Source organism: Macaca fascicularis, chromosome 1, assembly GCF_037993035.2.
Source record: "Macaca fascicularis isolate 582-1 chromosome 1, T2T-MFA8v1.1".
In the NCBI taxonomy this organism is placed as follows: domain Eukaryota; kingdom Metazoa; phylum Chordata; class Mammalia; order Primates; family Cercopithecidae; genus Macaca; species Macaca fascicularis.
In genome coordinates this window covers 164,600,925-164,627,057 of record NC_088375.1, presented here as the reverse complement: position 1 = coordinate 164,627,057, position 26,133 = coordinate 164,600,925, and the positions used below count along the sequence as shown (strand labels likewise).

Below are 26,133 nucleotides of genomic sequence, written 5' to 3'. Positions count from 1 at the left end.
TGTTGAACATCATTTTAGGTACTTATTTGCCTCTCTCTGAATATCCTGTTTGGTAAAATGTCTCTTCGTATCTTTTGTCCGTGTTCTAAATGGATTGTTTAGCTTTTTACCGTTGAGCTTGAGAGTTCTTCATATATTCTAGGTACTATCCTTTATCAGATACATGATTTACAAGTATTTTCTCCAACTCTGTAGCTTGACTTTTTTTCATTCTCTTAGCATTTAACATTTAAGTCTGTGATCTATTTTGGGTTAATTTTGATATAAGATATGAGACATAAGTCAAAGTTCAATTATTGTGCTTGTGGCTGTCAAACTGGGCCAGCATCATCTGTTGCAAAGATTCTTTCCTACATTAAATTGCTTTTGCATCTTTGTCTCAAATCATTTGGACATATTTTTGTCGATCTATTTATCAGTTCTCTGCTCTATTTCATTAGTCTATGTGTCTATTCCTCTGCAAATACAGTAACACATGATCTTTCTTGATTACAACTCTAATAAACTTCAAAATAGATAGACTGATTCCTCTCACTCTATACTTCTTTTTCAAAGTTGTTTTAGCTATTGTAGATTCATTGTCTTTCTGAATTTTAGAATAATCATATGTATTGAGATATAAATCTTGCTAGAATTTTGATAAGAATTAAACTGGTATATCAATTTGGAGAGAATCTTTAGTTTTTAAGTCTTTCATTCCATAAGTATAGTCTGTCTCTCCACTTATTTAAATCTCCTTGGATATCTTCATCAGTATATAAGTGCAGTTTTAAGCTTATAAGTTTTATACAAGCTTTGCTTAATTTATACCTAAGTATTGCATTTTTGAATGATTATGTATGGTATTGCATTTTAAATTTTCGTGTCCATGTGTTCATTGCTAGCATACATAAATATATTTGATTTGTGTATGTTTATCTTGTATCCCATGACCTTGCTAAACTCACTCATTAGTTTTAGATTTTTTTGGTTGCTGATTCTTTTGAGTTTTCTATCTAGACAATGTCATCTGTAAATAAGAGCAGCTTCTTTCTTTCTTTTCAATCTTCATGTGTTTTACTTCCTTTTCTTCCATTATTTCACCGACTACAACTTTCAGCACTATGCTGAATAAGAGCAGTGACAGCGTACATTTATGTCTGCTCCTGATCTTAGTGGTAAAGCATTTGGTTTTTTGCCATTAAGTATATTAGCTATACATTTTTGTAGATGCTCTTTATTGAGTAGAGGAAGTTCCCCCTCTATTCCTATTTCTCTGAACACTTTAATCATGAATGGATGTTGAATTCCGTCAAATACTTTTTCTGCTTCCATTGATATGATCACAATTTTTCTTCTGTAGCCCATTAATATGGTGCATTACACTGGTTGATTTTCAAATATTGAACAAGTTTTGTATCACTAGAATAAACATCTCTTGGTCATGGTATATAATTCTTTTTATATATTGCTAAATTTTCATTGCCAATGTTTTATTAAGGATTTGTGCATCTATATTCAAGATGGATATTGGTTTATAGTGGTTTTTTCTTCCCTACTTCCTTCCTTTGTTTATTCCTTTATTTCTTTGTTTTGGTTTTTTGTTTTGTTTTGTTTTGTTTTTTGGTATCAGGGTAATGTTTGTTTCATAAAATAAAGAAGTGTTCTCTCTTTTGTTTTCTGAAATAGATTACGTAGAATTGGTATGAATTTTCTTTTTTCTTTTTTGAAACAGTCTCATTCTGTTGCCTAGGCTGGATTGCAGTGGTACAATCATAGCTCACTGTGATCCTCCTACTTCCACCTCTCGAGTAGCTAAGATGGCAGGTCTGCACCACCACACTGGCTAATATTTTATTTAAAAATTTTAGAGATGGAGTCTTACTATTTTGCCCAAGCTGGAGAATTCTTAATTAAATATTTGGTAGAAATGTCCAGTGAAACCATCTGGGTCTGGATATTTTTTTCCTGGGAGTTTTAAATTACTGATTTTATTTCTTGATAGTTGTAGAGCTGTTCAAATTATCTATATTTTATATTGGGTGAGCTGTGGTAGTTTGTGTTTTTCAAGGAAGTAGTCCATTTCATTAGAGTTGTCAAATGTATGTATGTAGAGTTGTTTGTAGTATTACCTTTTTATTATTATGTCTAAAGGGTCTTAGTGATATCCTCTCTTCATTCCTAATTTTGGTTCATTTGTATCTTCCTTCTTTTCTTCTTTCCAGTCTTGCCAGAAGTGTGTTGATTTTATTGATTTTTTCAAAGAAACCACTCTTTGTTTCATTAATTTGTCAGTTGTTATTCATTTTCAATTTCATTGATTTTTACTCTTCTGTTTATTAATTTCCTTCCTTTCGTTTACTTTGGGTTTATTTTGCTTTTCTTTTTTCTAGGCCCTTGACATGGGAGCTTAGTGATTAACTTGATACATCTTTTTTTCTAATACATGCAATTTACTGCTATTAATTTTCTTCAGCACTGCTCTAGCTGTTCCATGAATTTTGATATATTGTACTTTCACCTACTTAGAGTTTAAAATATTAATTTATTTCCCTTGAGATGTCCTCTTTGAACTGTGGATTATTTAGAAGTGTGTGTTTAGTTTTCAACTGTTTGAAGATTTTTGTTTTTTCTGTTACTAATTTTTAGTTTGATTCCATTAAGGTTAAAGAACACATTCTATATTATTTCAATTATTTTAAATTTGTTGAATTTTGTTGTCTGTTTCGGGATATGATCTATCTTCATAAATATTCTATAGGAACTTGAAGAGAATCTGTATTCTATAAGTGATAATTGGATATGATTAGTTAATGGTATTGTTGAATTCTACCTTTTTTATAATTTTCAGCCTAGTTTTTCCATCAGCTATTGAGAGAAGGGTGTTAAATTTGACTAACATTTAGATTTTTCTATTTCTCTTTCAGTTCTATCAATTTTGCTTAAAATATTTGCAGCTCTGTTGTTTAATGTGTACACATTTAGGATTGCTACTTTTTTTGGTGAATTGAATCGTTTTTCATTATATAAAATCCCTCTCTGTCTCTCATAAAGGTTTGTTTGCACTGAAGTCTACTTTGTCTGGTATTAATATAGCCATTTTCCTTTTCTTTCATTAATATTTGCATGATGTATCTTTTTAGATTCTTTTACTTTCTACCTGCCCATATCATTATATTTGAAGTGATTTCTTATAATCTGCATATAGTTAAGTAATGTTCTTTAATCTGCTGTGCCAAAATCTATCAATTGAATTCGTGTATTTAGATTTCTTACGTTTAAAGTAAGAATTGATACATTAAGATTTAAGTCTCAACTTAATCTTTTGTTTTCTGTTTATGCTTGTTTTTTTTCAGCTTTTCTGTTTTCTTTTTCTTCCTTCCTGCAGGCCAGCTGAACATTTTTCAGAATTCCATTTTTATTTATACTGTTTTTAGTGTTATATATTTAGTTTTGAGTATTTTATATTTATAACATTTTTAGTATGTCTCTTTCTATAGCTTTTTTTAGTGGGTGCTCCTGGTATTACATTATATATACATATTTTACAAGAGTCTACTGTGTCATTGTTTACCAGTTCAAGTGAAGTACAGAAACCCATCATGTTCATCCTCCTCTGTGAATAATTGTCTTAAATATTTCCTCTACATGCATTTAAAGTCATATCAGATGGTGACATAATGTTTACTTCAATCATGAAACATAATTTCAAAAATTCAGGAGGGAAAAAAAGCTCATTGCATTTACCTGTATATTTTCTTACCATGTTCTTTCTTTCTTCCTAATGTTACAAGGTTTTTCTTTTACCGTTTCCTTTCTATTTAGGAAACATCCTTTAGACATTATTCTAAGATAGGTCTGGTAGCAACAAATTATCTTTGTTTTCTTTCACTTGAGAGTGTCTTTTGATTTCCCTTTCATAGCTAAAGAATATATTCACAGGTATAGAATTTCAGGCTGACAGTTCTTTTCTTTCTGCCTTTGAAAAATATTAGGCCACTACTTCTGTCATCCATGGTTCTCAATAAGATACCCACTGTTATGCAGTCTTCTTCCTCTATATGTGAGGTGTCGATTTTTCCTCTGGCTGCTTCTAAGATTTTTTCTTGTCTTTAGTTTTCAGAAGTTTAATTATAGTGTGTCTATATTAGTGCATTCTCACACTGCTATGAAGTAATACCCAACACTGGGTAATTTATAAAGGAAGGAGATTTACTTGACTCAGTTCCACATTGCTAGGGAGGCCTCAGGAAACTTACAATCATGGTGGAAGGCAAAGGAGAAGCAGGCACTTTCTTCAAAGGGCGGCAGGACAGACTGACTGCAAGCAGGGGAAATGCCAGATGCTTATAAACCCTCACATCTCATAATACCCACTCACTATCAGAACAGCATAGGAGAAACTGCCCCCATGATCCAGTTACCTCCACCTGGTCCCGCCCTTGACATGTGGGGATTATAGGGATTGTGAGGATTACAATTCAAGATGAGATTTTGGTGGGGACACAGCCAAACTATATCAGAGTCTATTCATAGATTTCCTTGGGTTTGTTCTATGTGGAACTCTTACTTCTTGAATCTGCTTCTTGCTTGCTTACTGAATTCTTGCTTCTTGAATCTGTAAGTTTATTTCTCTTACCAAATTTCAGAATTTTAAGCCATTATTTTATCATGTAATTTTTCAGCCCCAACTCCTTTCTCCTCTCCTCATGATAACGTTATTATTAGAACTTTTGTATAGTCTCACAGGTCCCTAAGACTCTGCTTATATTTTTGTCAACGTGTTTTCTCTCTGTTATTCAGATTGAATAATTTATATTGTCCTGTCTACCAGTTCACTGTTTCTCTCCTCTGTTTTCTACAATCTGCTATTAAACCTATTCACTGACTGAGTTTTTGATTTGTTATTTATTTTCAGCTCTAAAATCTCCATTTGTTTCTTCTTTATATCTTCTGTTTCTTTCCTGAGACTCTTTTTAATTTTTATGTATTTTTTACTGACATGGTCTTACTCTGTCTCCCAGGCTAGAGTGCAGTGATGTGATCAGAGCTCATTGCAGCCTGGACCTCCTGAGCTCAGGTGATCCTCCCACCTCAGCCTCCCGAGTAGCTGACACACATCACACCTGGCTAATTTTTTGTATTTCTTAAAAGACAGGGTTTCGCCATGTTGTCCAGTCTGATCTTGAACTCCTGTCCTCAACTGATACACCTGCCTCGGCTTCCCAAAATCCTGGGGTTACAGGGTTGAGCTACAATGCCCGAGATCTTTGCTGAGACTTTATATTTCTTTGCTGAAGGTTTCCAGTTTTCCTTTGGTTTCAAGTGTGTGTGTGTAATTGATCATGGAAGCATTTTTAAGTGGCTGTCTTAAAAGTAAGATAATTCTAACATCTTTGTCCTTTCAGTATGAGCATCTATCGATTGTCTTTTTTTATTTGGTTTGAGATCTTCCTGATTCTTGGTATGATGAGTGATTTTTTTAATTAAAACCTGGGCACTTTTATATTATGTTATAAAACTCTGTATCTTACTTAAAGCTTCTGTTTTAGCTGCCTTTCTCTGATACCACTCCAGTTGGGGAAGGGTGTGGTGCCGCCTTGCTATGGCCAGGTGAAGGCAGAAGTCCAATTTTCCAATTCAGCTTCCAGTGACAGTTGAGTCAAAGGCTCTTCATCATTGCTAAGTGAGGATGGAAGTTTCATCTCCCCACATGGTCTCCATTTAGTGGGGGTAGCATCATTACCACTGGATGATGGGGAAAGTCTTGACTCTCTACTAGGCCTTCTCTGACACCACCTCATTAGTAAGGTAAAGGGTGCTTCATTACTGCTGGGTAGGAGTGGAAGTCCAAACTCCTTGTGTGGTCACCACTGACACCATTGAAGAAGAGGGGCTTATTACTAGTTGATGGGAATGAATGCTGTGCACCTACTTGCCTTTTCTAACACCACTCTAGCAAAAGTGTTTGTGTGCCTTGTGACATCCTCACAAGGGTAGAAGTCTAGGTTCAACACTTGACTTTTGCTGGCATTGTTCAGGGTGGGGCTACAGTTTTTCTCTATGGTGTTCAGTGGAGGAGTTATTGTCTAAAAGCATTCTGTCTTGTTAGACTGCATCTTTCCTATTCATTGGTTAGAGAGAGTAGACTTTTGTTGGAGCATTGTTTATACTTACTGGCATTTTCAGATTGTCTGCTTCTTCAGCTCCAAGTCTGTGATATATGACACAAAAATAAGCCCAGAGAACTTACCACCATGCTGTGACTTTTTCCCCAGGTCCCTAGCTAGTCTGCCTTCTCTTTATTATTCATAGTCTTCTTACATTTATGTGTAATGCCCAAGGTTTTTTAGTTGTACTTCATGGAAGAAATAGGGCAAAGTACATCTACCCCATCTACCTGGAAGCAGATGTCCTACTGGCCTAATTTTTAACAACTAACCTGCATTTTAAAAAAAGTGGGGGTGCCACGGAAAACATGATGTGAATAGAAAGTAATAGGCCTGGGTTTTGTTGTTATTGTTGTTTTATAAAATTACTGATACTGACTTATTTATACAAGTGCTAATTCCTCGAAATCAGTAAGTAAAATATGCTTTGGAGATGATTCTGCTTCCACACATTTTAAGAACTCTTTTGGATTTAATTTTAGAGAATGAATTATGTTCTTTTGAACATTCTCAGTGGCGTAAATTGTAATCTTTTAAGGCAGTGTTTGATTTTTGGAAGCAAGCCCAGGTGGTTCAAGAGCCAAGATGGGTAATAAAACAGATGACCAAATTGGGTAACATAATACACTTCTCAGTCTAACACTCTTTTTTAAAAGAACGGCGTAAACCAAATCATTTTTACAGTGATAAAGCTATGTCTTTTATAATATACAAAACCTCCCAAATACTTCCAACTTTCACATAATAAGCCTGATTCGCTGTGGGATGAATTTTGCATGAACAGTGCCATTTGCTATCAAATCAACAATTCTTTTCTGTGGTTTTTGACGTAAGTATTTTCTTGGGTCCTATAGATATTGGAGTTTTCCCTGTAAACTTTGACAGTTTTTAGGGTGTCAACTTCAAAACAACATATTCCATCACTCTTCTCCTCAAATACTTGTTATTTTTTACAACCAACCTCCCCTTGAAAGTTCCAAACAAATGTCAAATCTTCTCTGTTTCTTTTTACTATTCAAAATGTGTAGCACAAGCTTTACAGAAACCTTCATGTTCAAATTTCCCTTCAGTATGAGTCACTGTTCTCACAGCTAACCCTCTGCATGAATAAGTTTAATCTCTTACATTTTCTGCATTTTCATCAGTTCTTTGAACTTCATCATGAACATCCTTATTACTTTTCTCAAGCCTTTGTGCCAGTAAAAAACAACTTCCTCTTTATAGTCCTTCTGAACCATTATTGTCCCTCTAGATGTCTTGTCATTGACGTTTGTTTAACTTTACAAAAAACTGTGTTAATTCTTTGCTTTCTACAGTTGTCATTCCCCAACGTCATTCATCACAGCCTATAGCCCAAGAGAGACAAAAAACTGCTGCTGCTACTGCTGCTGCTGCTGCAAACAGAATGACTTTACAGCATGTTCCTTTCATGCCTATTGTTTGTTTTGCCAAGCCATCTAAGAGCATAAGCTTAATTACTTCATAGTAATAGATTACTAAATACAAAAGCATCATCCTATTTGCTTAACTATAAAGCTCAAAGTCACATGTGCAACATCTAAAACAGATGATAGACCTAATCCACTAAGTAGGAAATTGCCTTTTGGCAAATTAAAGAGCTGCTAACGAAATTGAATAATATATGCTCTCGCTCAACAACTTGATCCTTTTGTTCCTTTTCATGGTTCCTTTTCACTTCATGGTTCAACTAATCGGGGTGGGTGTCAATTTGCGGGGAAAGGGTTGCAGTATAATGTAGTGTTTAAAAGGACGACCTTTGATAGACAGACTTGGTTCAAATGATGGTGCTGTCAGGTTACCAGTTGTATTACTTGGGAAATTTACTTAACCTCTTCCACCCTTAGTTTTGTCCTCAGTAAAATTGTATAATAAAAATTACCTCTTAACACTATTGTAAAGTTTAAAGAGGTAATATGTATATGGTGTTTTAGCACATTTGCACTGAGTGTTTGGGTGGTAGCTATTATTTATTAAATGCCAGTTACTGTGTCAGTCATTAAAAACTGTACTCCAGCCTGGATGACAGAGCGAGACTCCGTCTCAAAAAAAAAATAAAATAAAAATAAAATAAAAAATAAATAAATAAAAAACTGTAAGTAAAATATGATGCTTGCTCTCAAAGAGTTCAAAATCAGCATAATCTTGAGCTCACATCCTGTCCTATTAGAAGAAAAAATACACCCGAAAAGTAAGTCTGAAGGCTATTACACCGGGAGTTCAAGGCTGCAGTGAGCTATGATCACACCACTGTACCCCAGCCCGGGCGACAGAGTAAGCCTCTGTGTCTACAAATAAAAATTAAAACTAAATTCAAATAACAAAGGCTATTATAGTTCTCCAATATATAGCATTTGCTTTTCACCCTTGAATAGACTAGTACTATAATACTCTAATCAACAAAGTAATCCATAAGCAGTTATTCATTTTCTCATGTAGATTATATTTCATGGAACCAAGCTATGTTCTGGATCCTTCTAAGTTTATCTGGGTGGAAAAATGCTTTGCTTATCTATATGATCACTTTCAATTAAACTGCCAGTTGTCACTTGCACTGGTTCAAGCACTGACTGAAGACCCATGAATATTCTGCCAGTGGAAGCAGATGTAAACTTAAAAATCAGTTGATTTCTCAGTAGCCAGGCCAGTCACCCTCAGTCAGATAGTTCCACCCCCAGCTCCTCTGACTCCTGAAATCATTTTCTCTAGCTATGTAACTGGGCATGCCAGTGAGTTCATTCAAAATACAGCAGCGCAGGCCAAGCACTGTGGCTCAAGCCTTTAATCCCAGCACTTTGGGAGGCTGAGGCCGGTGGATCACTTAAGGTCAGGAGTTCGAGACCAGCCTGGCCAACATGGTGAAACCCTGTCTCTATTAAAAATACAATTAGCTGGACATGGTGATGCAGGCCTGTAATCCTAGCTACTTGGGAGGCTGAGGCAGAAGAATCACTTGGACCTGGGAGACGGAGGATGCAGTGCGCCAAGATCGTGCCACTGCACTCCAGCCTGGGCAACAGAAAAAAGACTCCGTTGCCAAGAAAAAAAAAATAATACAGCAGATCAGAATGTGATACTGAGCTTATCATGGCTGTCCTCTCCTCCAAACAAAAACACAGTGCAACTTACACCCCCTGGAAAAAAAAGAAAAGATATTCCATGGCAGCAAGCAAGAATTGAATTTGCAATAAGGAAAAACTTGACCACAAGGGTGTTCAATGTTCTAGAATGGCTGAAAAGGCTGAAATATCTTCTTTCATTAAGATTTCTGAGAAGGGAATAGATATAATGGAGAAACACAGATTTGCCCTTTATGAGGTTATCTTAGTTGTATTTATGAGGTTATAGATCTGTAATCACTGGATATGTGTTGGACAGAGTTGGGTTGATAATTGATTTCACATTGTGCTGGTATAGTCTGAAGCCCTTTTTTGCATCTTTTCCTCCAGTTTCTCATGTCTGAGATATCTTTACTGTTTTTGAATGTAAACAATTGTAAATGATACCAAGACAGTCAATTGGACATCTAAAATATAATCAAATGGTTGTTTATTTTGCCTTACATATTGCCAAATTATAATTTTGAATATTTTCTTTTGAAATTGTCTCTTGTTTGGAATCCAGTAGTATATTTTTCCTCTGCAAATGATTTTTCATTATCACTATAGTATTTTTTATGTTGCTCTTCTTTAAAAACTTTAAAATAATTAAATTTAATCTCTTCCATGAATACTTATTTAATAATTATCTTTTTATGACTCCAACCTAACTTTTTCGTAGTAATCAAAAATCTTGATTAGTCAGGAAATTTCACAAGCTTTCCTAGCTAATGAATTCAAAGATGAAATTCACTTTTGAATTCATGTCACCTATCCTTAAAAGATCAATAGGAAAGAAAATGAATTCAGGAAATAAATCCCCACATCTTTCAATAGTAATGGGTGAAGTACTAAGCACAGCATTAAAATATATGTTTAAAATTATTCATGATCAGCATTCATTTTCCATGTTAGACTTCCATGTTAAGCCATTCTCAGTTTAGAAAGGCATATTCTGGCTTACCAGCTCACACACAAAACTGCTTGCTTGGTTGGTAGAAAAGACATCAGACAGAATGACGCAAGGAGCTGGTGCTAAAATGAAGGTGAGAAAACAGGAGTCAACAAAGAAGTAGGGGTATGATCATATCATTTAAAGATGAGAGACCGCAGCAAGCATACCCTCTCTCCTCCACCTTTAAGAATTTAGAAATTATCATTATCCGTTTAAATAAGGGGTACTGATTAATCCATCTGGAAGCTCATGACCAGATGATCTTCTGCAGAGAGAGCTCATTTTGAAGACGTTTCCATAGCTAGTGCCCCCACAGGAATTTATCACATGATTAATTTTTAATGTAACTTAGAGATTTCAAAGGCTGTATTTGAATAATGGTGATAATTGATAAATATTGGTTATACTCATCTGAACAAACTTAGTTGCTTCCGAATCAGAAAACTGTTTCCAACATTTCCCCCCTGGTGTTACATATATTGACATCTCTCTGTCTCTCTCTGGTATATTTCAAGATGAAATATCAGATACAGCTTCCCTTTAAGTTGTGACTTAATTTTCTTCCTGAGATTTTTCAAACTGAATTTTGTTCCTTTAAAGTGAGGTTAAAATTATCTCTGGCAAGCCAGCAGATGACTATGAATGTATTTAATGTGACCTTGCTCCAATATTAACATTTTCACAAACCACAGTAGGCAGACCCTTACTGTTTCTTCATTATCCCTTCCGGCCATGACTGAGAGCCCAAATGGTGCCGCTTTACCAGAGAAGTATTCTGTACATGCTTTCTACTTTAATCACATCCTTTCAGCACCATGAATCTTTGCCTGACAGATTATCTTCTCCACAGGCAGGCAGCCATATCCAGACGTTGATGGGGTCCCAAAGCCTTCAGCATCGCAGCCGGGAGCAGCAGCCATATGAAGGAAATATAAACAAAGTGACCATTCAGCAATTTCAGTCACCATTGCCTATTCAGATCCCCTCTTCACAGGCCACCCGGGGACCTCAACCTGGACGGTGCTTAATTCAAACGAAAGGGCAAAGGAGTATGGATGGATATCCAGAGCAGGTGAGAAGTGTTTCTTTATTACTGATGAATTTTCAGGAAAGAAAAGTCCAAACAATCCATGGTGTGCCTTCCCTCGTTAATGTGGTCCAGGACACAATGCCATCACCACGTTGAATGGGGTAGGGTCCTCTTTGTGGGGACTTTTATCCTTCTTTCCAGTGGTTAAGTACTACAACATATAGGGATTTATGGTTGGTAAAATACCCGTTTTACAAAAGGAAAAATTGATGGGGCGGAATAATTTTTCCAGTACTATCCTACACCCTGTCCTACCCACTCCTCACTCCAATTTAGCTCTACAGTACAGATTTTGAATGTTATAAAGGACTTCAATGGATTAGGTATGTTTACCAAGTCCTCTGGTGAAACCTACAGTGTGAAAGTAAACTGTTTTATTTCCCCCATCTGTGGGAAGATATCTTTTAAAAGTCCTATCTTCGGATTGTTGAATGGTGCAGAGATAAAGCTTTGCTGTGAAGATGTGAAGATAACTATAAAGAACAGTTAGAAGGGAAATGTTTCTGACATGCTTCAAGTTACTGATAAATGCCATGTAGCGAAAACAATTGCATTCTTCAAACCTATCTAAAATTAAGGTTTGCTTTTCCATTGTAGAATCTGTTTTAGTTCCTTAGGACTGGAAAACTGAATGGGATTGCATCTATTGAAATATATTAATCTTAGAAAGTAAAACATTTAGATCTTAATACACTCTTAAAATTAATTTCTCTTATTTCATTATTCAGATAGATAGGCTACATTCCTACTGACTTTTCTAACTTTTAATATGGTCTATAAAAGCTTCATTTTATTATTACTTATCAAAGTTTTACGTATCTCCTCACCTGACTTTCTAAACATATCAAAATTAACTTCATTCTCCAGATTTTACCTTTATATTGTTAAGAGTCATTTATCATTTGGATTCCAGGGGCTTTAAACATCTCCTCTATTTCTTAATATCCTTCCTGAAGCCTAGATTATGTACTAATCATTCTCAGAATCATAGGTACTTTTTAAAGATAATTTTCTCCCTCTCCTGCCTTAATCTAGGTCAAGTGTTGAATTTAAGGTATTATAAACCAGACAGGTGCCTTTAATCAGATAATGATATGGGGTTTTTAATTCTCCAGATACTCTTAAAAGTTAATACAATTTTAAATTATGCTTTACCAAAGGCATCTTAGGAGGTTAAAAAATTGTTCATAGATATTACTTGCCCACAAGTATCATAACTCAAGCGAGTTCTCTGATTTAGTTATTCTTATTAAAAGCTACATGGTTTTTTCCTCCCAGAATCAATGCATTTGAAAATCCACTGAGATTAATGCTCTCTGTTCTCACCTACATTGAAAAGTAGGTTTAGTGTTAGCATGCAGTTATTCTGAACACCCCAAATTTAAAGGCTATTTTAATACTATTTCTCAAAAATATGTAAATTATATAAAGTTTGACTAGTAAGAGAATTACTAAGTTTTAAAGTTTACACATGTATTGAGTTTAGAACATTATGATTATTTCAGAAAAATGTATTTATAGTAGCTCTCAAATGTTTTCATTCCCAGCTTGATAACATCAAGTGCCTTTCAAACTGAGAGATAAAATTGAAACATTCAATTGAATGCTTAAACCTGTCTGAACTATAACTCAGAATTGTAGAACTGCCTATATGTTAAGGAAGGGACTTAAATATAACACCTTTTGGTGTCCCAGTTTTTTCTGCCTTGGTTTCAGGCTGAAATGGTTTTGAATGTATTGTACATTTCAAAATAGCTAGAAGTGAGGACTTGGAATGTTCTCAACATAGAGAAATGATAAATCCTCGTGGTGATGGATATTCTAAACACCTTGACTTGATTACACATTCTGTGCATGTGACAAAATATCACATGCACCCCATGAATATATATACAAATATCATTATGTTTCAATAAAAAAGACTTTGGAGTGAAAGAAAGCCTAAAGGCATTTAAACAACCAGTTCTGGTCCCCAAACTATGCTACCTCTCATCCCGTTATAAATCTTGAGTCAGTTTCTTAAAGCTGTTTTTGCAGTTGGCCAGCTCATATTGGCACATTGCCATGTGCTCCTCTTCCCAGTCACACCTTCAGTGACATCATCTTAATAGGTTGAAGTTGTGGGAAAAATTATACCAGGAACATCAGCAAACACTGCGAATTAAGGCACTCCCCCAACCCCAACCAGTTGTTTATTAAATATTTTCCAGCACACTACTGACTACTACCCTGATTTCTTTCATCTCTTTTTCTTTCTCTAACCTGTCCCCTTCTTCATTTAGCTTAGTGTTCAGGAAAGAGACACTAGGACTAGGTCTCAGAATTTGGAGTTCTAGTTTCATGTTTACGTTTATGAGCCACTTGTCCACTTGTCCTTGGCCAAGTTATTAACTCTTCCTGAGAGTCAGTTTCTCTCCTGATAAAATGAGAGCATTGCTACCCACCAACGACATTCAAAAAGAATTTGTGAGAGTCAAATAATAAACTTCTACACACACACACACACACACACACACACACACACACACTCTGTAAGCTTGGCACTGAGGGTATAGAAACAGAAAACAGAAGAAATAGAATATTTTAAGAATTCAAATATTTGAAGAAACTTAATGATTATCAGTCCCAACCTCCTTCATCTAAAGATAGAAAAACAAACCAAAAAACATTAAAAGAGGCTGAGAGATTATATATTTCACTCTCATAATGAAACTATTTCATATGTTTTTTACTTTCCTAAGTTATATTTCTTTTGAAAATTCAGACCTTTTTAGTAAGTATATGTGGCTGTGTGTTTTAAAAGAAGACCTGTATTCCAAATTTAACAAGGAAAAAAATGGAGAAAAACATTTAAAACATGTAAAGACTTTATGGAGCTTCACATGAAAATTATAGAGTAGTGATTTAAGTGTAAAGAGCAGTGATGTAACATAAAATTTCTAATGTACATTTGGGACATATAAATCAAAACATTCTATTTTAATAAGACATTTCTAGTGGTGCTATAAAAGAGCCATAAAGAGAAAAGCAAAGTTCAATTTAAATTATCTAACAAATGGTAAATTTGGTCAGGTACAATATGGAAAAACCTAAATTATTCAACATTTTTAAGAGCAAGGAGACACAATAAATGTGGTGCAAAGAAAGTCTACTCAGTATAATAACACACAATAATTTCTGTTAAAGTAAACCTTGGAAACTTTAGTTAAACAGTAGTCACTTATTGAAATACTACAGGTAAAACAAAATCTGATTACAGTGAATACATGTTTTTTGATTCAGGGAAAGGAAATCTGAATGAAAATAGCAAAGAAAGGGACAGCAGTTACCATATATTAAGCACCTGCTATGTGTTTTACACTCTTATTTCTCACACACAGGTATGGCAGCAGAGGCATGTGACCTGTAGAGTTGCATAAGGTCCTGCACTTAAAAGGGCCCCGCATTTGGATTAATGCCCTGCTGTCACCATCTTGTAATTCTTAATAATTTTTGATAAAGGAGCCCACATTTTCATTTTGCATCAGGTCCAACTAATTATATAACTGGGCCTGCTTAACATATACTATTTTATTTAATCCTCGTAATAATCTTATTTTATTTTTACAAGTGAAGAAACCAAGGCAGAGAGAAAATAATTTATGGAAAGTGTAATTGGCCAAGCTGGAATTTTAAGTCAGATTTTTTCTGACCCCAATCTGAGTCCTGTGTCCTAATCTTACTGTAAAATTCACCACATGATCTCAATGCCCTCTCTGTCAAATGATATTAATTAAAGCTGCCTGAACTATAACTCAGCATTAGAGAACTGCCTTATGGAGTGTTCAAGTGAACTCATGAATACTTCCAATTGCTTAGAAAAGAAAAAGCTACTGAACAAATGGAAATTATTATTAATGAAAACATACTTCTATATCCCTTAAGGTCACCCAAAGAACTGGTGTCTTTTTAACCTGATTAAAATAAGTTCCATGTGGAAATGAACATATATAATCAATGCCAAAACTGACGACATTGAAAGAATTAGAATGAGTGTCATTTGTTATGTAAGCGGAGTAATGAACTTTGTTTAGCCATAAAGAAGCATTTAGTAAGCTTTGAGGCTCCCCTTCAGTGATAAAACCATCTAAACTTTCAAACCAGCCATCACAATAAAAAGGATAAAATATTCAAGAACTCTAGAAACCTAAACTTCTAGTTTAATGAACTTATTTTCATGTTTATTTTTCAGAAATAACAAGTATCAAGTCTGTTTTCAACTCTAGGTTTAAATTAAATATATGGAAGTTATGTTTCAACTATAAAATGTTACCCAGATTCAATGTATTAATTTCTGTAAACTATAAATCTGACTTCAAATAATATCTGCAGCAAAAACCATATACATGTCACCTGAAGTTCATTATCAAGGGATTTTACTTGAAAAGGAGATTTTAATGCATAAACCATTTAGATTACTTACAAACATAATAGAGGGTAAGAGTCAGAGTTGTATTAAGTAGTGAACTGAATAAAACAGCCAGAAAGTGAAGGTTTGACTTCCATTCCACATGGAAAACTCTTCAGAATAGTCATCCTATTAGATCTTTCATTTGTGTCCCAGCGGAACTAAAGAAGCTTAAAGATCCCATCCACCTTATCCTCCCCTTCACAATATGGTGTAATGCTTTATATAAGTTGTTCTTAACCACAGCTGCAGAATCTGTTGAGGGGCTTTAAAAAATCCTGATGTCTTGCTCTCATCCCCAGATACACTGATTTTAGTAGTCTACATGTGACCTGGGCAGTGAGACTTTTGAAAATTCCCCAAGGTGCTTCTATTGTGTAGCCAAGGTTGAGGAGCACTGCTTTAGATATTCTGTAGCTCAACAATTTATCAGCTGAATAATATATTACAATATCACTATTTAAAAGCATACATAAGTTGCCCATAAGCTGTTGGATATTTTTAAAAGAAACTAACGTCATCTTTGTTTTTCCCTTTTACAAATGTGTAATACAAGATAGAGTATATTTAAATAAGTAGATAATATAGATGCCAAAGTGGAAATAAGAAGGACAAACATCAGCATGATGCTTCAAACCTTTCAAAACCCTTTTATGTATTCACTGATTTAATTGATAATGCTGTGATATAGGTAGAGCAGTTTCCATTTTATAGACTACAAAACTAAGACTAAGAGAAGTTAATGTCTTGCCTGTAGTCACACAATTTAGAAGCTGGGCTGGGATTAAAACCGAGTCCCATGAGTCTACCACATTACATGCTGCAGCCTGCTGCACTATAGCCAAGCACACAAGTCAAGATTAAATTCACATTGGAAGAGTGAAACGATGGGAAAATACACCCTTCATTCCATGTCTGCCCTGGACAAGAGGACCTCCCTAACATATCAAAATGGCAGGAGCCCAGCCAACCTAACACATCAGGATAGCAGGAGCTCTATGGCTGTCTCCTGCCAGTGCCTGCAAGTATACATGTGAACTAAAGTTTGTGTCTGAAAGAGAACTTGTAAGCTCACATTAGAATCAGCCTCAGAAAGTTATAAAAAATGATATGCATCCATCACATTTAAGGGGAAAAAGTTCCAAAACGTACTCACAAGGAGATGCTGTAGTCTATCCTGAAAGAAATCATTTTAATACTTAATATTATGTGGACTACATAAAACAGTTAGCTGAGAGACAGGATTTCAGACATCTCTTTAGATTAGATGCTGTGGTCAGCTGCCCAAAGAGCACTCAAGAGTTCCAGGTGAGGACTTCATTTATTGTGTGCAGGTGAAGAAAACTACATTCTGCTGAGTGATGTAAGAAGAAACATTTGGAGAGATTTGTTTTATTTAAATTATAAATTTTTTAATTAAAAGGGAATAGTTCAATAAAGGTAGTTGTAAAATAGGTATTAATGTGGTTTTAATCTATGTTATTTACTCAAATTATTTCAGGGACATCCTATACCTTATCCTGTCCCAGTTAAAGAATTGCTATTTGTGAATATTTCCCACATAGAATTTTATTCTCCAGTCATCAAAATAATGCTTCAGCTCTGAATTTGTAATTCATAGTTTGAAACAGAGAATGTGTAACTCAACATCAGAAAGTCTGTCAATCGACTTTATAAGTTGTGTGCAGTCACATGGCAGAATGCAGTAAACATTGCAGTGGGAATAAAAAGATTTATTTCAATGTTGCACTAAATACATATTATCTTATTGGTTTCCTTAAGTCCAAAATGAAGGAAATGAAATGACTAATCTTTAAAATTTATTTCCAGACTAAAAATGCATTTGAGTTTCTGTTTCCTAGATACATACAGAATCAGCTAATTTTTTCTGAAAGACCTAGAAAATGCTACATCTGGGGATTTTATTAGTCAATCTTGATACCAGTACATCTTTTTTTTTTTTTTTTTTTTTTTTTTTTTTGAGACAGAGCCTCTGTCACTCAGGCTGGTGTGCAGTGAGGCAATCTCACCACAGCCTCCACCTCCTGGATTCAAGCAATTCTCCTGCCTCAGCCTCCTGAGTAGCTGGGATTACAGCATGCTCCACCACACCCAGCTAATTTTGGTATTTTTAGTAGAGATGGAGTTTCGCCATGTTGGCCAGGCTGGTCTCAAACTCCTGGGCTCAAGTGATCCACCCATGCCAGCCTCCCAAAGTGCTGGGATTATAGGCGTGAGCCATCGCACCCAGCTGACCAGTACCTCTTTTTGAAAGATTTAACTAGGAATTTCAGCTGGATTTGAATCTTTCATTCACAACAGAAAAAGATTTGAAAATAGAAGAATTTGTATTTCAAAAAATATTAATTATCCTTGAATATTAACATATATACATTTTTATAATCACTGTTTCCTTTTTGAGCCTATTTCATGGGCTTATTAGAAATTTTGGAAAATGCAAAGAAGTTTTATGTGTATTTTGTGTGGCTAAGTAATGCACATAATGTAAGTCAAAATGAAAAGTTATAATAGCTTATTACTGCATAGCACTCTTTATCATAAAACTGCTGTTATATAATAACCCATAAAACGAGGAGCTAAAAGTAGCAGTAACTTTAATTTCAAGCTTAATTTACATACCATGAAGCATTCTTTCTGCTCCTGTCAAGTCTTATAGTCAAATCTCCATCCTCATCTCATTTGACCTCTCAGCCATGTGGTTTGACCTTTTTCTTGAAACATTTTCTTCACTAGGCTGCCGAAATTCTATTGATTTTCCTCTTACTACACCAGCCATTATTTCCTGGTTTCTTTGTCGATTCCTCTTCTGTCCTTGACCTCTAAATGTTGGAGTGATCTAGTGCTTGGGACTTGACTCTTGTCTATCCATACTCTTCCCTGAATTCAGTTCTAGGCTGAGTGACTCCAAAATTTGTACCCCCAGCCTTGTTCTCTCTCCTTTACTCCAGATGTTTCTATGCAATTAGCTACTTGTTGACATCTCATCCTGGATGTCTGATGAGTTTCTTAAACTTAGCATGGTTTTAAAAAACCACTTCCTGCTGCTAACTCTACCAAACCTACTTCCCTCCTAGACTTCCCCATTTCAGTTAATGGCCTATCACCCTTTTGATATGACCAAACATCCTTGATTCCCCTTCCTCACAGCCTACACTCAATCCACAGCAATTTTATCAAGATATGCCTTGAACCCACCACTTCTCACCACCTGCACAGCTACCATCTTAGTTGGCCGTAACCTCAGTCCTGACTACTTCAAATGCCTCGATATTGCTTTCTCTTCTTCCAGTTTACCTCCCTTTTGTCTATTATCCACTACTAAAGTGATCCTTTTTTAAAAACATAAATTATATTACACCATTCTTCCTCTTAAAACACTCTAGTGGCTTTCAAAATTTCTGAATAAATTGTACATACTTACTATGGCATAGTGTCCCTGCAGATCTGGCCCCACCTTCCTCTCCTTCTATTCTTTCCGTAGCTCTGTCATGATGACCTTGTTTTTTAACGGCTTTATTGATATAATTTATATACAATAAAGTTCACCTGCTTAAAGTGTATAATTTATTGTTATCATTACATTTGTACAGTTGTGTAACTATCACTATAATCTAACTTTACAACATTTTCATCATTCAAAAAGAAACTTTGCATCCATGAGCAGTCACTTTCCATACTCCCTCCAGCCCTAGACAACCACTCATCTACTTTCTGTCTCTATATATTTGCCTATTCTGTACAATTAATATGAATGGGATCATACAATACATGTATTTTTGTGATTTGCTCCTTGCACTTAGCATAAAGAACTGAATGTAGCATGTATCAGTATTTCGTTCTTTGTCATTGCTAAATGATACTCCGTTGTATGAATATACCACATTTTGCTTATGCATTTATCAGTTGATGGTTGATGACCATTTGGGTTGTTTCTACTTTTTGGCTATTAAGAATAATACTGCTCTGAACATTAATGTACAAATTTCTGTGGAGATATATGTTTTTTTCTTGGGTAGATACATAGAGGTGAAATTGCTGAGTCATATGGTAATTATATTTAGCATTTTGAGGAACTGCCAAATTCTTTTCTAAAAGTAGTTACAACATATTAATTCTGAACAGCAATGAATGTGGGTTCCACTTTTTCCACATCCTTACCAATACTTATTATTGTTTGTCTGTTGTATTATAGCCATCCTGTTCATTAGTATCTCATTGTCATTTTAATTTACATTTCTCTAATCACTAATGATATTGGGTATATTTTCATATACTTTTTGAATGTTTATATATCTTCTTTGGAGAAATATCTTTAAAAAATATTTTGCCTATTTTTACATTTGGATGTCTTTTTATTATTGGATTGTAAAAGTTATCTACATATTCTGGATATACAACCTAATCAGATATATCATTTGCAAATATTTTCTCTCATTCTGTGGGTTTTCTTGTCACTTTTTGATTGTCTTCTTTGAAGCACAAAAGTTTTTAGTTTTTATGAAGTCCAACATATCAGTCTCTTATATCGTCTTTGGTTTCATATTTAAGAATCATTGCCTAATCTAAGGTGATGAACTTTACTCCTTTTGTATTTTCATCAAAGAGTTTTATAATCTAGGTCTTATGTTTCAGCCTCTGGTCTACTTTACGTAACTTTTGTGTATGGTGTGAGATATGAGTACAGATTTATTCTTCTGCACATGGGTATCTTGTCCCAGCACCATTTGTTGAAAGACTCGTCTTTCTCCCAGTGAATTACCTTGAACCCTTTGTCAAAATCATCTGACTATAAATGTTAGGATTTATTTCTGGACTCTCTATTCTATTAAATTGATCTATATGTTCATCCTTATGTCATCTTGTTGTTTCTTGACTTTGTAAAGACCAATCCATCTTCAGGGCATTTACAATTGCTATCCCCTTTGCTTGGGATAATGTTTCATTTTTCTTATTGTTCATTGTTTGATCTTTGACATCATTCACATTTCTGCTCAAATGTGACATACTCAGAGAGGGCTTTTTTACCTACTGTATCGAAAATAGCTCTTTCCCGAGGCAAGAATAAGCTTAAAATAAATAAATAAGTAGAACAACTCCTGACTCCATTTCACTTACTCTCTACTACCTTTCCTGCTCTTTTCCACAGCTCATCCCACTATCTGAAATTACTTATTTGTTGTTTATGTTTGCTACCTGTCTTCCTCATTAGAATGTAAGTTCTTTGAGGTCAAGGATGTTTTTATCTGCCTGGTACTTAGTAGGGAATCAATAAATATTTGTGGAATATTTATAAATATTATGTGGAATAAATATTATGTGGAAGTCATACATCATTATTTCTGCAACAGTTTTTATTGTCAAAGCTATGACAGTTTTCCAGAGTAGTTTATTTCAAAGTCATTGACAATTGAGGCACTCTTTGAATAACTGACACTCTTTCTTTCTAAAACTCATCATGTATTTTAACAAGGAGTCATGTCATCATATCCTTTTTATTGAGAAAGGCAGGGAGAATTTTAGCCTTTATTCTTTATTTATTTACTTATTTATTTATTTATTTATTTATTTACTTATTTATTTTAGTGAGAGGGCTCACCCAGGCTGGAATGCGGTGGCACAATCATAGCTCACTGCAGCATCAAACTCCTGGTCTCAAGTGATCCTCCTGCCTCAGCCTCCTGAGTATCGAGGACTACAGGTGTGCACCACCATGCCAAGCTAATTTTTGTAACAATCCATTTTATCAAAAAAGCCCTTCCAAAATAAGACCCAGTATTGTAATTAGAGTAAGATTAACACAGACTGGAAGTATCAAGTAAAGTAGAATTACAGAAGCAGACTCTGAAATACCATTGATTGCACTACTACTGGATGTGTTTTCAGCCAAAACATTCATTCTTTAAAACCAGTCTCTTAAAAGAAAACTGAGGCTGGCATGGTAGCTCACGACTATAATCCAAGCACTTTGGAAGGCTGAGGTGGGAGAATTACTTGAGCACAGGAGTTCAAGACCTCACATCTACAAAGAAAATTTTAAAATTAGCCAAGCATGGTGACACGTGACTGTAGTCCCAGCTGCTCCAAAGACTGAGATGTGAGGATCACTTGAACGTGGGAGGCAGAGGCTGCAGTGAGCCAAAATTATGCCACTGCACTCCAACCTGAGAAACAGCAAGACCCTATCTCAAAAAAATAAAAAAATAAATAAAAAGAAAATTAAAATACTGGTTCTCATTAAATAAACTATTTATTAGCTTCCTAGACCTAATCTTTTACTAGAACACTGCATTTCCTCTTTGCTGATCCTCTTTAGTTTCAGACTGTTTCTTGGATGTAAGGTATTCTGTCCTCTTACATTTTATGGCTTCTTTGGGCCTTAGCAGGCAGGTGCAACTACTTATATGTGAGAGGAATACTCTCTCTGACATGCTTTATGAGACCCACTAGTCACAATACAATGTATTAGCCATATCTTAGCATGCCCAAGAGCAGTCTAGCTTCAGATCAGAATTTATGTTTGTCACATTTATAAAACTCCACTGTCATCTTTATTATTTCTATTATTAAAAAATATATTAAGGCAGTTCTTCATATACTTGGCACATGTGAAATTTGTCTCTCTTAGATTTTTAGTGCCTTCAAGATTTACAATAATATAAAATAGATATAGTCACTACCTTGAAAGAGAACAACTGGAAACTACTCTCAGCAATTTACTTTGTAAATTAAACCTGTTATATTTGTTTCCTTTGAGTTTTATAGTGGCCTGGAGAAAGCCAGAAGTGCATATACCTTCTACATATTATGTTGTGGCAATATGAAATATTCACACTAGAAAGATACAACCTCAATTTTAAATAATGTAATTGGAAATGCATAAAAACGTGGAAAAACACAAAAGAAAAATGATTTCATCATATTGGTTGCTTTCTTCTCATTTTCTAATTAATAAATAATAACAAAGAGATCAACTAGCATACTGAATAAAGCTAAAATATTTCTTTCAGCTACATCAGGCTATTGTAAGTTTATATTCATAAACTATTCATAAACTATGATCAATATAAAAATACAAAGTATTATAAACTGTAAATTCTAGTACCTATGATAACTAGTTTTAACAAATCTAGCTGAATTGAAGGAAAAGTTATAACTAAACATCTTTAAAATAAGGGACAGTACTTATAGTTTTACTCATAATTTAGAAACTATTCATTAATGACTACATAAAGATCACATTAGTGCATAGGTTTTCATCCAGGTTTTTCATCTTGTATTGCAAGTGAATTATCTAATAGTTAAACATTATATTTACTATTATGAAATATGACAATGAATTAAGTATAGGATTATTAAACAGACAAACCTAATTGATCCAGGTTCCAGTGACAGTATGTGCTAATTAAGTCAGAAATAGGACTCAGTTTGCCTTGAACTAAGAGGTAGGGATTGAAGATAGATTCACAATCAAAATGTAAAGAGTATTTTGGGCATTTACATTTGCCATAAGCAAATTAATAGGCTAAGCAAGAATGCTGGGGGTAAAAATGTGCTACTTAAGAAGCAAATGTTTACAATCACGTTTAAGAACTTTTCCAGTATGTAGTTACGTAAATACAAAATATATGCCAAAGTATGTCATCTTATTTTTTTTCTTAACTCTTTATTAATCTTTTGCCTGCTAACCTTTGGTAACACTTGGTTCACCTAATACTTACTCTGTACTTAAAAGTTGTAAAAGAGCTGGGCACAGTGGCTCACACCTGTGATCCCAGTGCTTTGGGAGGCCAAGGTGGGAGAATCACTTGAGGACAGGAGTTCGAGACTAGCCTGGGCAACACAGCAAGACTCTATTTCTAGAAAAAGAAACAAACTAAAATTATTCAGGCATGGTGGCATACACCTGTAAGTCTCAGCTAGCTGGGAGGCTGAGGCAGGAGGATCCTTTGAGCCCAGGAGTCCAAGGCTGCAGTGAACTGATTGCAACACTGCACTACAGCCTGGGTGACAGAGTAAGACCTTGTCACTAAAATAAATAAATAAATAATACATAATAAAGTTACAAAGTGTTTTTTCTTTATGTAACCAATGTATACTGCCTCTTGGTCCAAAATCTTTCAATTATCTGGGATCACTCTGTCCCACTTTACCTGGAGAACCAACATTTTTACCATAGCCCACACACACATCTGCTGCTCAGGGTCTCCAGGAATTCTTAGGTTTGTTAGAGTTTCTCTAGGTCATCCCTGGCACTGATGTCATTTCTGCTGAGTTCTTAATCTACACTCTTTTTATTAACTTCTATTATTGCTATCATTTTTACTACAGCCTTATCCCAAGGCAGACCCTACTCCTAATGCCATCATTGCCCCATACTACTATAAAGCAAAAGACTTTCATGTTTAATAGACTTTTATTGATGATTTGTGATGTTGGGGAGGGAATATAACACAGAACATTAGGACGTTTGCCCTTGTGTTGCGTATTGGCCATTCTCTTTCCCTAGCAATGTCTCCATATTGTTGACCTCTTTCTTTAACTAGACCTCATCACACTGTTCTCATCTTTCTTCTAAGGTTCCTAACTCCTACTCCAGGAGCTGCTGCTAGACTTGAAGCTCTCCACTGAGCATTTCATTTTTCCTTTTCTTCACCCTCACACAAGCTGTAGCTACTTTCTCAAACTAAAAGATCTAATACTCCTAAACAAAGAATTATCTAACAAGGAGATGAATTATTCTACTCCACTACAAAGCAGGCACAATTTATTTAAATAGCCGTATTTTCTCTCACTCTACATTTTAAAATTTTGTTTCACTTATTCAGACAGTCTTTCTAATCAACCTGAATACATGTGCATTTATGGTCTATAGCTAAGATAATGCATAGTATTTTAAGTGTTTATAAGACTTTTAATTTTTAAAAATGGCTAATCAAAAGTTAGTCCTGTACATGGTAACAAATAAGTACTTGCCAATATATTCTTGCCCAGGTAATTTCAAGCTAGTTTCCATCATAACTGATGCATATAGAAGCATTAAACCTTTGTCAAAGTTTATATTGCCTTTTGTGTATCAAGTCAACATAGGCTAACCCTAAGAAATCACGTGAAATGTGAATATTTTCTACTGAAATACAGTTATTTGAAAATATTTAGTTTTGATAGCTATTTACTTACCTTTTTATATCTTTTTTACACAGTTTTGTGTGAGAATAGAAAAGAATCCTGGCCTTGGATTTAGTATCAGTGGTGGAATTAGTGGACAAGGAAATCCATTCAAACCTTCTGACAAGGTAAGAAATGAATATCTTGTTGACAATTTTTATTAGAAAAATACTATCTACTACCGTAACAAAGGTTAGAAAAAAGTTCAAGGGTTTTTGCTGTGTTTTCATGAGCTAGCTAACTCTGAAGCCAATTAGAAATTTTTTCAGCACAGGGATAAAAGAATTTACTGCAGCACTTAACACATACTAAGAATAAAGGGAAAAGTCTCTAAACATTCTACTTAAAAGGCAGAGTTTTTTTTGTATTTTTGTAGGAAGGCTTTGTGTTTTGTTTTTATTTTTGGCTTCACAGTTGTCTATATTTGTAATTAAAGGTATATAGGCAGTTTCTTACAAGTTGTTTCCAAAGGTTAACTTGTAAGTCACTTATTTAGGAAACTGTTTTCTCACAATAGCAGAATGATATTGACAGAATACTAATGACTATGTAGTAATTCAATGCAAAGGCAAGCTGACTGCCATCTCTTCAATTCATCAAGCATATAAAGAATTTTGCTAATAGAACTGTAGAATTGAGAAACCACAGAAAACAAATTTTCTATTAGAAAATCAGTTAACATTAGCAGAAGAATTAGGTCCTCCTCTCATACTTACCCCTGCTTGTCAAACTGTGGAATTAAGGCACGCCAACTCTAACCTCAGCCATTTCCTGGACATTCAAGATGTTGCCCTTGCTCACATGTGGCCTGCCTGACGCTGATGTGAACCATCTGATTTTTTATTTTTTAAATGTTTACCTGGAGCTATAGAACCTGCCCTGCTACCATCAGTGTTTAATACTCTCAGCTTTGAATCAATTAGTAATTATTCAATGATAATTGAAGCTATCTACTTTTGACCTCATCAAATTGCATTAAGTGACCCCATAAAACTTTAGGATGATGAAGAAAGACAAAAATTAAATATGAATAAAACCTCCACACGCTCTGTACTTACCTTTGAGTTACAAGCTAGTCCACACCCTCTCAACTCATCACAATTATAAAAACCTACAGATTAATTTCTGATTATGAGACCTACTTCTGAAAAACCAAGATGCTGTTACTCTGGAGCTTTCTGTAGCCTGAA

At 34.8% G+C, this 26,133-nt stretch overlaps 1 protein-coding gene across 16 annotated transcripts in view; it reads left to right on the top strand.

Moving 5' to 3' along the window:
* Window positions 1-26,133, top strand: part of LRRC7 (leucine rich repeat containing 7) — a 553,605-nt gene that overhangs the window by 496,220 nt on the left and 31,252 nt on the right. For all 16 annotated transcript variants that reach the window (XM_074003903.1, XM_074003898.1, XM_005543054.5 and 13 more), the window contains 2 exons: window positions 11,071-11,292; window positions 24,979-25,071. In XM_074003903.1, coding sequence (XP_073860004.1) covers window positions 11,071-11,292; window positions 24,979-25,071 — 315 coding nt within the window. The remainder of the gene's footprint in view (window positions 1-11,070; window positions 11,293-24,978; window positions 25,072-26,133) is intronic.